The sequence below is a fragment of the Colossoma macropomum genome, unplaced genomic scaffold (genome assembly GCF_904425465.1).
Source record: "Colossoma macropomum unplaced genomic scaffold, Colossoma_macropomum, whole genome shotgun sequence".
Classification (NCBI taxonomy): domain Eukaryota; kingdom Metazoa; phylum Chordata; class Actinopteri; order Characiformes; family Serrasalmidae; genus Colossoma; species Colossoma macropomum.
Window position 1 is genome coordinate 6,550,499 of NW_023494797.1, and position 13,665 is coordinate 6,564,163.

At 37.5% G+C, this 13,665-nt stretch overlaps 2 protein-coding genes across 7 annotated transcripts in view; one reads left to right on the forward strand and one right to left on the reverse strand.

The window, feature by feature from the left end:
- The window catches only part of celf1 (cugbp, Elav-like family member 1), a 38,715-nt gene extending 33,280 nt beyond the window's left edge, over positions 1-5,435 (reverse strand). For 4 of the 6 annotated variants that reach the window (XM_036584135.1, XM_036584133.1, XM_036584134.1 and 1 more), the window contains exon 1: positions 5,154-5,298. The gene's annotated coding sequence lies outside the window, so the exon portion shown is untranslated. Of the gene's footprint in view, positions 1-5,153 lie in introns of all 6 variants that reach the window. The other 2 variants (XM_036584136.1, XM_036584131.1) reach the window with 2 other exon arrangements.
- Positions 5,436-8,426: 2,991 nt separating this feature from the next.
- On the forward strand, positions 8,427-13,326 carry ptpmt1 (protein tyrosine phosphatase mitochondrial 1). Its single transcript, XM_036584020.1, has 4 exons — positions 8,427-8,664; positions 8,820-8,900; positions 10,944-11,135; positions 13,016-13,326. The coding sequence occupies exons 1-4, from the start codon at positions 8,491-8,493 to the stop codon at positions 13,151-13,153; spliced, it is 585 nt and encodes a 194-aa protein (XP_036439913.1). The 5' UTR covers positions 8,427-8,490; the 3' UTR covers positions 13,154-13,326.
- The last annotated feature ends 339 nt before the right edge of the window (positions 13,327-13,665 follow it).

The following is a 13,665-nucleotide window of genomic DNA, read 5'->3' on the forward strand; positions in this document are numbered from 1 at the left end:
ATTTTGTAGCTCCTGTTTGCACTATAGCATGTGTGGTCACTCGTGGTGGGAAGTTCTCTTCTTCTAGACCCTACAAGAGTCTCTACTGGCCGACTGGAGTTTCCCTGTAACGGCTGCCAACGGCCTGTAATGTGACTTACTAAGGTGAATTCTGATAAAAAGATTGCCACATACTATATTTTAATTAGCCAGTTTATTTGTCATCAACATATTTGCGTTTTTGATTTACAAGAAGTAGTGTTGCACATTCACACATCTGTTTTTGCAATGAATGCTAAGGACTTAACTTTGAAGGGTAAAACTAGAGCCAATAAAAGTGAACACAAAAGGAGCCATTCTGCTTTGTGTAAACATTTTTGTGTGTTGTGAATGGCTTTAGATATGAATTTCTGCAAAATGATAAATATCTACAAAAATAAGGAAACGTTAAAACAACTAATTAAATTAAAATTATTCAACTTTATCAGTTTATGATGTGTATCGGCCACAATAAGGTTTTAATTATGAGTTATCGTTTTGGGCCCAAAAATTTCATACTAGTGCATTTCTACATAAACACCCACTATATCCATCTAAATCAATCAAAACAAAACCCTGGAGAGTATGTGGTGAATGATCATAAACAGTGTTTTTGTTTGGATGGGAGGCCAAAACACAGGGGGGGGGAATATACGTTTTCAAAAAAATTACTTTGTGTGTTACTATGGTTTAAGCAGCAACCAATCATGCTGTCCATTCAGCACAGAAAATGACGAAAGCAATGTGTTTTTCTGTAAATGCTCATGCGTGGTAACTGCACTGTCATGCCAGGTGAGCTCAGTTTTACACATCTCTCAGGAAAACGCCTCACAAGAAATGACGTTAAAGTAAAGTGCCTTAAGATTTTTTAATTTTTGGGTCACTGTAGCGTTTGCTATCTGTATTTTTCCTCTTTCTAGTCAAGTAAATGGAGAGAGCAAACAGATTAGGTTCATTGCCAACAATTATCAGTGATGTTTAATAGTGATTAATTTCTGCAGCCCTTCTGCTGGAACAGGGTTTCAGTGATTTAATTGCCTATATTGTGTTCTGCCTTACTTTCCGTCAAGCAATGTAACAAACACCTAAATTTGAATACTGACACCTTGAACAGTTAACTGACTACCTGAGTACTGTGCACATCCCTAGTCACCATTCCACTTAACACCAGATGCAACACCATCTGCTTGTGTGCTGATTTTCTGTGTGGGCATTTTATATTGCACATTGCCAAAAATGTATTTAAAATCTACCAAATAAAATACACAATTTTAATTTTTGTTCTTTCACACAGATTACTTCATAGAAGTTTCTTAATAGAAGACCAACACTATGATCCACCTGGATCTAATACAACTTTGCCAGGAGCATTAAAGCGAAACCCCCATATGGTTACTGCTCTCAAGTTATAGAAGTCATATGCTGATACTGCACTCTTTTCGTTTACATGAGATTTGGCTCACACTAGGCATGTTTAAGCAATATGAAAGTAGTAATAAAACACTTGAAAACCTTGGTGATCAAACAGCTATTACAGGGTGCATTTCGCAGAAGTGACAAAATGTTCCTGCCTGAGCATACCGGATGCAGGCATGTGATTTAAGAAACAACCCTAACAGTACTCTCATAGACTACTATCCGCAAATGCTTAAGGTCACCACTGGTACAGTTACCACGGTAGTAAGTATCTTTGATTCCAGCGCCTTGCAGACTGCCCAACAATGAATGAAAAACCTGTTAAAGTCAACACGGCAAGTTAACGTCCCCGGCCATATTAAGCATGATGTATAACACCATTTAAAAGACAAGTCTTTTTTCATAATGTACATTGAAAATGTAAAGTCTTTTGCCTGCCTCTGAAACATCTGATTTTTGGTTATGTCACCATGCACCAGCAAGTTGGAAAAAAAAATACTAACCAAACGTTCATCTCTCTCTCCCAACACCCCCAAATACAAGCAAGTGAAAACACTCAGCTAGCTCAGAGACCTTCACTAATACTGTGTTTCACTCAAACTGTGTCTTAGAAAAGAAGTAAAACTTATGATCTCTGATTCATGCTGACTTTAACTGCACTTCTAGGTGGAACAGTCCATTTTTACAAGAGGTAACACGTCTGTTCCTATAGATCTGAAGTCTTTATCAAGGTATAAAGATCCATGTATAATTCAAGAAGGAGGGTAGACTGAATTTCTTTACCTGATAAAACAAATATTTTGGCTTGACACTTGTCTACAGATTCATGCACCCATGCACATATGCACATACACACACAGTTCCTGATATTTCTAAGATATGCCCCAGTATTTTTAGCAGTTCTGTCAGCTGACTTGTCAGATATGTTGGTTGTGAAATTGCTGAACACTTTGCAAACTGACAAACAAAAGCATGAACGGGAAACTTCTTAGCCAGAATCAGAAGTTAGCAAGCTAACTTCAGTCCAACTCAAAGCAACAGAGTTCTGCAATTTCATATGAAAACTGTGTTAATCTTAATTAAGCATTTAATGTCTCCCTGCTCTGTAATGCATGTATGCTTCAGCAATACCACCATCACAGATTTGATAGTTCCTTTATCCCTTTTGCTTATAGTGCATCTGATACAACTTGACACTCAGCATGGGCTTCAAAACATCTAGTATAAAAGTCACTCGGTGCAGAAAGATTTCTTGAACCTGTTGTTAGGATTTCGCTTGCATTCTTTGTATGTCAGCTGACTAGAAGCACACATGAATCCAGAAAGAAATGGGGGGAGAAAAATAACAAATACACTCCTCTAAAAAAAATGTGGCAATAAGTTTAACAAGTTTATGATACGGGTACTGAAATATGCACAAGGAAAATTCTACATTTCACTGTTCACAAACGTAGTAAAGCAGCGAGGAAACTTCCACTCCAGTTAGGAAACCGGTACAACAGAGCTTTAGGATGAAAAATAGTACATCACCGAATAAAATTATAAAAAAGTTGCTGTGTTCATCTCACATATGCTTTAAAACAGCACTGTAATATAAACATCACCATAAGAAGGCACGGAGCAAGAACGAACACTCTTTACCAAACAGGGCCTAACGATTACTGACATGCTGTGAAGCTTTCGACAAATGCTGCGGTTGGGGGGGGTGGGGGGGGTGCATTTCTTTCATGAGTCATATACCACCCTCTACATCAACATGCCTCCTTTGGTATGTATCATTTAAAGAGGACAGAGACTGTCCATCTTTAAAGCCTTTGTGCTTTAAATATTAATCTGTCAAGTCCTCTTTAAGCATACATTCTGACAGCTAATGATAATGGACATGTTCATACTGTGCTTCCAACCATGTACCTCAATCGCCCACCAGTTTGAAAAATTAAGAAACAAATAGCAGTCACATGCTCTATTTGCCCAGAAGAGGGCCTAATGAAAGTTTTAAATACCAGCAGTAATTATCAAATCCTAACATATGGCAAGCAACATGGTGGTTCTAAGCAACTGCTGATAAGCACAGGTTTACCAATAAGGCTTCAACTAGTCCTACAGTCACAAATACTATGTATGCACATATGTATGCAAGGCCAATGCTTTAAAGGAGCCATTCACACAAATCAAATATACACCATTTTCCCCTTATGCCAAATGCAGATGATCCGTTTGCATCTATACTTTTGCACTGGAGCTGCAAGTAGCTAGCAAGAACTGGAACTGTGTCACCCCCAAAAGATTTCTATTACATACACTATTACATTAGCCTTGTAACTCCAGTACAAAAATAAATAAGCAAACTTCAGTCACCAAACGTGTTAACTGATCGGCTATGTTTGGGGTTAAGGAGGGAAAACGTGCACATATTCAGTAAATCACTGCTTTATGACTAAGTTACCAGTTAACAGTATGGTTTTCTCAATTAGCTACTATATGTATTCAACAAGTGTTCTGGACTAGTCAACGGACATTTCGATGTATAAAGTGACAATGTGTTCACTTACTCATGTGACACACTGGACCATCAAGGAAAAGCCTTAAGGTTCCCTAATGTGGACTATTAAAATTCTGATATCACGAAATACAGCTTCTGTGGCAATCCTTTTATTTCTCAAGGTTCATAATCCTGAACTCTCCCCATATGTTGATAAGGCCTTACTCATTACCCAAGCGAGTAGGCCAGGGACCACCACCCCAGGCTCTGCTCCAACGACAAACGCAACGCGTTAAACACTTCAGACTGTAAAAACGCTAATATGTTCTTTGAATTGAAACATGCAAGTAAATAAATAAGGAGTAAACACTGCCGCCTAATATTTCAGTTTCGTCTGACAGTGTGGAACAGAGCTGAAAGGGTGTGGGGCAAGTTTTTTCGATTAGCCAGCAAGCTAGCATCGCCAATCGACCAGATACTCACACCGAAGGGGCGGACAGGTTACCAGCAACAGCGAGTTACTGACTGTACTGCTCAGTAAAGTCTGTTAAACCGACTCGTACGCTTTTTTGGTCGTTTCGAGTTGGCTGAACAGAGTCGGGACCTCCTGAAACGAGGCGTCCGTGTGGCTGAGGTAACGTTAAAGAGCAGCGGGCCTCGCTTAGCTTATACGTTTAGCCGCTGCTCACTTTAACTTTCCTATTGATTTGCAGTGCCTGTATGGATGAGGCTAACTGTGACCGTGCGTTTTCAAGAAACGTCAGCCAGCCGGCGTCCGCGCTGAAGCGACCACTGCCTGCAACGTTCAAATTAAGCCAGATACGTTCAGTTATTTGTTATAAGGTAACTGTAAAAAGGCATAAAATAAGCCAAGTCGTACACTACACATGATGTAGCTCCAGGTAGCTAGCTAGGTTAATTAGCTAGGGTTAACCAACTGGCCCCTAGAAACTGCGGAATTACGAAGTTTAGTCGATTTCTCCTGCAAACCAGCAACACTGACCAGCTGACACAAACTAGGTACAGTCAATCTGTCCACCAGTGTTTTCTCCTCGACAGTTTGTTAGTGTTTCGCACGGTGACGCACCTTAGCTACTTGTAGGCTGAGCAGAGTCTCCACAAGTAAACAAGTTAGCGGTGCTAGCTCTCGAGCTAACTAGCTAATTTGGTGGGTGAGCTAGCAGCGTTTCTCTGAAAGCGGGCATGGAATAACGAGGAGAAATTTTAGTACACTTACCCCTGGTGTGCACCCCCTTTTCAAATGGCTGGAGTTAGGTTAATACGTATACTGAACAAGGGAATGGATTTCTATACTTGTGGGATTTTTTTCAGCTAATTATTTTTCACTGAGAGCGTCTTCCCACGACAGCCCACTTTCTAGCAGGGACAGTGCAAAATGGCTGGCTTTCCTGCATTTACCATCCACACGTCTAAAAGGGGAGTGGGGTGGAGCCATTATCCAAAGACACTTTTACAGTGTGCTCTTCTCTATGAAAAAAACTCATACACACTCACACATCATCTAATCATCAGAGTTCATCTTACTTTTTTAAAACAAAAGACACAGTTACGTACGATTAAATGTCAGTTATATGAGCCCACCCCCCCCGCCTCGTGTGAAATGGACCTTTTGGTCACGTGGTTAATGAAATCAATAAAATTCAAAGAAGGCTTGTCAGTGGTGGCGATGGAAAGTTCGATTTAGTTTACAGAACCGATTCTTACAATTTGTTCGTTTCAATGAATCGAACGTCTGATTCAACGATTCATTTTTGCTCCAAAGCGCGGGTGATGCTTTTGGCTTTTAAAGGATGTTTCGTGGAAAATCAAGTTTCCCATATTTTTTCCTTCTTTTTTAAATAAGAGAATTTGATGTAAAAAAATTGTTGGTCAGAACGTTGTTCTGTGCAAACAATCCATACACTGACAAAACCTTGTCAGTCTTGAATTTGTTGTTTTTGTGATGTCACAAAAACTAGCTCATTTGCATATACAGCCCCATTCAAGTTACTGAATGGGTGTCATGTTGTGGTTATTGACAAACCCAAACAAGGAACTCAGCTGTTTTTCTATATGCGAATATTGAAGCATGTGCGTAGCAGTAATGTTGACCCGTGTCAGCTTTGGAACATTTTTGCTTACCACTGTTGTTCATTTTTCACACTAAGGGAAATGTTTATATTTTTCAGCCTGGACTGCTTTTTGAATGAGGTACAATGCAGGACAACCAGTCAAAACAGAGGTCACTTGCATATGTCACTCTTAAAGGATAATTCCACTAATTCTTCAAAACTGCTGCATAATACAATTGTTGAGATGTAAACAAAGTCATTCAGAGTGTTTTGATGTGAAATGGTAACTGTAGAGAAACTAAACACTAACTGACTGATTGCTTTACAATGGTGGGAATAGGAACCAGGGGTCGCAGTGTCTACAGCACAAATATAGCCAATTTATTTACTATCCAAAGCAACAGATTTACCTTCACTGGTCTTCTGAGTTTTATATGCAATGTTGATAATGACAAAATAGCAGTACTTATAAATAATAACTTTTCTTTGGGGACTACTTTGTCTTACAACGGTCTACATATACCTCTCTACCATGAATGGATTTTTAAAAATATGTTTTAGGCCAAGGTTTATAACAAAATTAGCATAAAATAATATCTCCAGCATCTCAGTATTCGTAACCATTTCATAACCATTTCATGTAATAACTTTCTGTGATGGAGCTTTTAGAGGCAGATGTCTGGTTCCTACCACCACCACTGTGAGCACTTCCAACTCCAAAAATTTCTTTACTATGGAGCATTTCCCATCAAACCACTCTGAATGACTTTGTTAACCATCTTAACCATTTAATTATTCAGGTATGTCCAGAAATGGGTGAAGTACCCCTTTAAATGGCCAGTAACAGCAACAGACTGTTTCATTCTAAGGGATGAGGAGAGGCTGGAAAAAGCTAAAAAATGACGACTGTTCTGATACGTAAAAAACATAGACAACTTAAACAACGCGGAAAAGAAGTTAGCTATAGCTCATTTAGATTGTGTTTTATTTTGTGTGAGGATAAAAAAAAACGTTCGATTCATTCGCGCTGATGGATTCGCTCGACTCACCTAAAAGAGTCGTTCTTATGAGCGATTCGTCCGTAAACCGCCCGTCCTGCATGTGGGAAAACATTTCGGATAGAGTTAAAGGGGAACTGTGTTAACGTGGGTGGTCGCTACAGGACAGTGAGCCTCCTGGACTGGAGTTGCCAATGGACTACATGGCAAACCCCTCTGTGATGATGACGATGGAGCAGTAAAGGTTCAGATTCTCTACTATTCTGTAACGTTCTTGGGAATCGAACACTTAAAGGGGAATTCCACCATTTTTTCAAAATTTCTGAATAATTTTGTCTTTGATATGTAAATACAGTCATTTAGATTGGTTTGAGGTGAAGTGGTTAATTGTAGAGAAACTTACTGATTTCTCTACAGTGGTGGTGATAGGAAGCAAGGGTCATGATGTCTGCAACACAAATATAACCAAATATATCCAAAACCACAGCTAACTAACCTACACATCTTCTGAAGTTTTATCTGTAATGATAATTGTGATGATGGTAAAATAGCAGTAAATCTGAAAAATATCTGGGGACTGTTTTGCATTACAAAGCTCTGCATGGACCCATTTGGCATGAATGGATGAAAATAAAATGTATTAAAAGACATTTAAGTCAAAACTTTATCACAAAACTATCAAACTATGCACTTTACATTGTAATATTGCTGCAACCCCTAGTTATGTCTATACTCATTGTGCTTTTAGTTTACCTAATACCACTCAGTGCCTGCTATTATGTAAATACAAAAAATCTTTCTCATATGTAAATATGCAAACAGATATACTTTATTTCTGCTCTTATACTTACCTTGTCTATTTTTATTTCTATTTTTTATTTTCTGCATAGTGTATGTAAGTTTATGTGACATTATATGTCTTGCTACTGAAACATTGCAATTTCCCTTCAGGATCAATAAAGTTCTGTCTATCTATCTATCTATCTATCTATCTATGTATCTATCTATAAAACAATGTGTCAGACATCAGGCAGCGTATAACCATTTCATTTAATATGTTTCTGTGAGGGATCTTCTATAGAGACATTAAACTCATCTGACATCTGGTTCCCATCACCACCATTGTGAACAATTCTGACTCTGTAAGTTTCTTTAGAACAGAGCATTTCACACCAAACCACTCTGAATGACTTTGCTTGCATCTCAACTGTTTGATTATGCAGAATTTTTGAAAAATCGGTGGAGTTCCCCTTTAATATGACTGCTTATGTGCATAACATAGTACGTAAAATAGAGGCGAGCTAGCGTTTTTACTGCGAAATAATTACTTGTGGTTTAAGCTGTCCATCCTTCTGTATGAAATATCCCCGTCTCATCTGGTCTGATCGCCCCCCACCAGAAGGTGGCGATCGCGGCTCAGACGCGGAGGTGCGCCAGTAGTCGAAGCAGAAACAGTCCTGGGAAACCATGGGCTTACAATGACAGGCAGGTGGGCTTATGAAGCATGCACTGCTTTAGAATAACAAGAATCATGTCAGCTGTGTTAGCAAGGGTTTTATTTTACCCCACACTCGCCTACAACGTGGTGATGGAGAAAATCTCCTCGAGAAGGTGGTTCAATCGAGTGGATCAGACGGTGGTTCTCGGGGCTCTGCCTTTCAAATCAATGACCGAAGAGGTCAGTCTCTCCTAGTAAAAGCGCTGAACCTCAGAAGATTCTAGACAGCGATGTAATTGTTATGATGCCCCCCAACTACGGAGCAGTTAAGGTTCATGTTTCGTGTTGCTTCGTGATGAATGTTCTTACTCTGGGTCTCCTCTGATTTATTGCAGTTGGTTGAAACGGAAAATGTTCGAGGGGTGATAACAATGAACGAAGAATATGAGACAAAGTATTTCTGTAATTCAGAGGAGGTGAGTAACCGTGTATCTATGTGGGTTTCTGTCAGTAGACTACTTCTAAATTAAAACACCTGAAAAACAACTCCAAACATTTTCCACTGGAATATATGTCAATTTAGTAATTCATAATAATGAGAACGTTTCCATAATTTTGACTTAATATCTCACAATTATGACTAGTACCTAATAATGAGAAAACTTTGAAATAATAATGAAAAAGTGAGTAATAAGTATATCAAGTCATAATTATGACATAGTAATTCATTATTATAAGATATTAAGTCGTAATTATGAGAAAGTAAGTCAGAATTATGAGATGCTAAGTCACAATTATGAGAAAGTTAGTCAGAATTATGAGTTGCTAAGTCGTAATTATGACATAGTCATAAATATGAGAAAGTAAGTCATACCTGTAAATACTAAGTCATAATTAGAGATGCTAAGTCAGTATTATGAGATGCTAACTTAGTAAGTCATTATTATGAACTACTAAGTCATAATTAGAGATGCTAAGTCAGTATTATGAGAAAGTAAGTCATACTTATGAGATACAAAGTTATAATTACGAGAAAGAATCTCATTATTATGAGATAGTAAGCCATAATAATGAGATGCTCTGTCAGAATTATGAGATACTAAGTCATAATTATGGAAACATTCTCATTATTATGACTTAATAAATGGTTATATATTTTTTCCAGTTGGCAGAAACGGGCTTTCATAAAAATGATTGCAGTTCCAATAAGTGACATAATTTTGTTGGTCTTAAAAGAAGCATTTAACTTATTAATCTCTTCACCTAAAAGGTCTTGCATTGATTTCACTAAATTTGAATGTGTACATCATTTGAATGTTAATAAAATATCCTATCAACACAATATTCTCTCTCAGTTTACTCACTTTGACAGTTTGTAGATTCGTCTTCCTTAGTTACTGTTGCTTCATCTGTCAAACTTTCAGCTTTTAGAAAATTTAGATGCACACAGTAGCATGTTTGATAAAATATGAATGTAGGACAATACAGAGCAAAAAAAAAAAAAACTGGACCCCTGTTTATATTAATCTAACCAGGTTGAATCACTGTATGCTAAAGCATCAGGCTTTCATGTCTAATGTTGGAGCTAAGAATGCGGCACCCTCAGATGAGCTAATGCTAAAGCTTACATTTTCTTTAAAAATGTCATCTTAACATTGTTTATTGTTAAAATGAGTTATTAATTAATTTACTGCCAGCATTTTCTCTACTGTTTTGTTCTGAGGACTTTGTGATTTTCTTTCCTTCGCTTGATGGAGGAAGTAGCACTGAGAGGCAGCTGTCAGTCATTATTTTGCAAAAGGTCAATTGTGTTAAAATACTGCATCCTATTGATGTGAAAATGATGTAGTGATAATGAAGTAAATTCAATGTGATATTGTTTTCAGTGTAATCTTACTACTCAGTTACTACCTAGTAAAAACTATGACTTATTTGGTAACTACTATGAAACGACTATGGGAGAATAATGTCTTAGATTATAAAATTTGATTTACAACTAGGCTTAAAATTACAGTTTTAATTAGGGTTAGGTTATAGTTATGGTTAGGGATGGTATGAGGTCATATTAACCCTTAGACATCCAGAGTTACTACTTTCATTTTGCAATGCTATTCAAACATAATTATATAATAATTTTTTTAATGAGACAGTTGTGCCGTGAATTATGAATTTACATTTGATTTACAGGTTCAAGGCTGCACGTATGCGAAGGGTACAACAAACAAAGGATGTTTTTTCTTTGGTAGAACAAGATTGTGCATACAACAGTAACATTTCATCAAATTCAAGGCATCCTTTCTTGTTTACCACCTTAAGTGGGGTATAGATTGAAAGCGTAAATTGGACATTTCTCCTTCTGTCAATGAGCTATGAGTGAAATAATATGGAATTACAGCATGCTTTCCTTATCACTGGCGAAAATTATGACTTCTAAAGGTTAATAGTGAGGTTTAGACTTAAAATAAAAGAGATTATGTCCCCCAAAATATGTTAATGTGTAGTATGTGTGTGTTTTACAGGAATGGAGAGCAGCAGGTGTTGAGCAGATCAGACTCAGCACAGTAGATCTGACAGGAGTTCCTAGCCTGGAGCACATCCACCAGGGTGTAGAGTTTGCTCTCAAACACCGTGAGCGAGGAAACAGTGTTTACATCCATTGCAAAGCAGGCCGCTCCCGCAGTGCCACTCTGGCTGCTGCATACCTCATCAGAGTGAGTAACAGAGTAATGGAAAGAGGGTGAAAGATTGAGAGAAAGCAAGGGAGATTAGGGGGAAGTCAGATTTGTAAAGTCGAAAACATGATCAGCATGATGAGGAGTGTTTCATTCTGGACCGCTTTTTGAAGGAGACACAGTACAGGGCAGTCAGTTAGAATAGAGATCATTTACATGTCTTGAAGGCAAGGTAACAAAAAGCCTGTTTACTTCTAGGGGATAAAGAGAGGATGGAAAATGGTCATGTAAAAATGATTTGCAAAGAAAAAAAAAGAAGCGCAAAGGAAATTTAGTATATGGGTCCTTTATTATTTAAACCTAAAGCGTAACTTTAAATATCACTGGATTGTCTGTTAGCAGTTTACCAATGTGGTTGTTAAACAAAGCCATGTTCTATGGATTTGGGCCATTTATTTCATATATACAATGATTGTGATCAGTATGTGACTGCAAACATACATTTACTGCATTACTGAGGTCCTGCATTTTTTCCTCCTCCAAGCTCATCCATAACCCCAGCCCTACTTTATAATGTCTCAGTCTGTGCGTGAGTTCATTCACACAGTGTCTATATAAAAATCTGATCGAGTGCCCTCTGTGACCTCAAACGAATAGAGAGATCATTGGTAAATGGAGTAAATACTGGTGGTTAACAATCAGCACTGGTTTAGCACCCTGCCAAAAATAAATCTCAAACATGCAAATGCTGCATAGTCAGCTCTACACCCTTTGTTGGATCTCTTGTTTATCAACCAGTGATTTAACAACACATAACAAGAGAAGAAACTGTCTGATTACGTTATTTGCGTTACGTTACGGTCTATTTTGGGGGGGATGTCAACTTAGAAAAGGGTTATAATTCCTACACATTTCACCCACTATGGATGTACTTATCCCTAATATTTTTGCATAATTCAGTGGTTGAAATGTAGAAGAAGTCATTCATAGTGGTTTGAAGTGGTTTACTAGAGAAAAACATACTGACTCAGATTTCTTTACAGTGGTGGTAATAGGAACCAGGGGTAATATTTGCTACAACACAAATATAGCCACTTTATATACTTTCCAAAATGAATAGTAAACTTATATGTGTCTTTAAATTTTTATATGTAATGTTAATAATGATAAAATAGAGTTACATCTGAGAAAAAAAAACAATTCTTTGGGTGCCATTTTGCCTTTCAATGCCCTGCATATACCTCTCTGCCATGAATGAATTTTACAAATATGTTTTAGACCAAACCCTTATTGCTTTTCTATCATAAAACTAAGTTTCAGACATCAGGCAGTGTATACATAATTACTTCATATTTATTTGTGTGGGAGATTTTAGAGAGCAGCAAGTTCCTCAAGCATTTCACATCAAACCTCTCTGAATGACTTTGTTGGCCTTTTAATTATGCAAAATTTTGTGAATTTGGTGGAAGTCCCCTTTAAGCTACAATTCTGTGCTTTATAGTTATAGTCACTGGTTCATTGCAAATCCAGTGTACTTAAATTCAGAGCTAAACAACAAAAATGTGTTAGTGCACACGTTTTGGTGCTATATAGAAACATTTTCAATCTGAAAAGCAATTTTACCATGCAAAGAATCATTTAAGCATAAAATGGTTCGAACTCATTTATGATTTTTTGACATCAAAACAAGCAGAAAAAGAAAGAAGGAACTTGTTGATACAGTATATGAAATGTTTTTTTGCAGAACTTACTCTGCACTTAAATACACAATTTTGGCAAAATTAATAGCTCGACTTTTAATAACAGTCGCTGTGAAAAATGAGCAGTAATACTTAAAATAAGAGTGTATGTCCTACTCAAATGTTTTCTCAGCAATGCTGATGATCTGTTGTTTCTTTTCTCTTGTTATTTCTGTGTAGATACACTGTTGGAGTCCAGAGAAGGCATGCAAAATGCTGGCAGCAGTCCGGCCTCATGTTCTTGTCCGCTCTGCACAGCTTGACATGCTGCAGAAGTACCACCAACAAGTGTGTGGATCGGGACCAGACTGTGTATAATAGAGAATTTCATCGCTGTTAAACTGGCTTTGCTTTAGATTTGTTCACTTATGTACATAGGCAGATTGATGTGACTTTATAAACCATGCACCGAAGTGTAAAACATATCATGTATGCTGTCTTATCATATGAGACGCTTTTGTTACAAATAAATGAAACAGGTTTCATATTTACCACATTTATCCAGCTCTTTTTTCAAATAGGGATTTGATAAAGTATGTAGGTTTTTTATGTTTTTTGAAGTGCATACTTTCAAACAGACTCCTCGTAACATTTGGTAGCTCAGCATGGTTCCAACTGTATTTCACAACTTGCCTCTTTATACTGCAACCAGTCATTTTACTTAAAGCATTGATTTTGTCTTCTTTGCTGAAGTACAGTTAAAGATTGTAGTCAGTAGGGGTGTAATGATACACAGATTTCACCATACGATAAGTATTGTGATTTTTGCGCCGCAATACAATACATTTGCATGCAGAGTGGAATATAGGAGTAATACAGATATTTTCAGG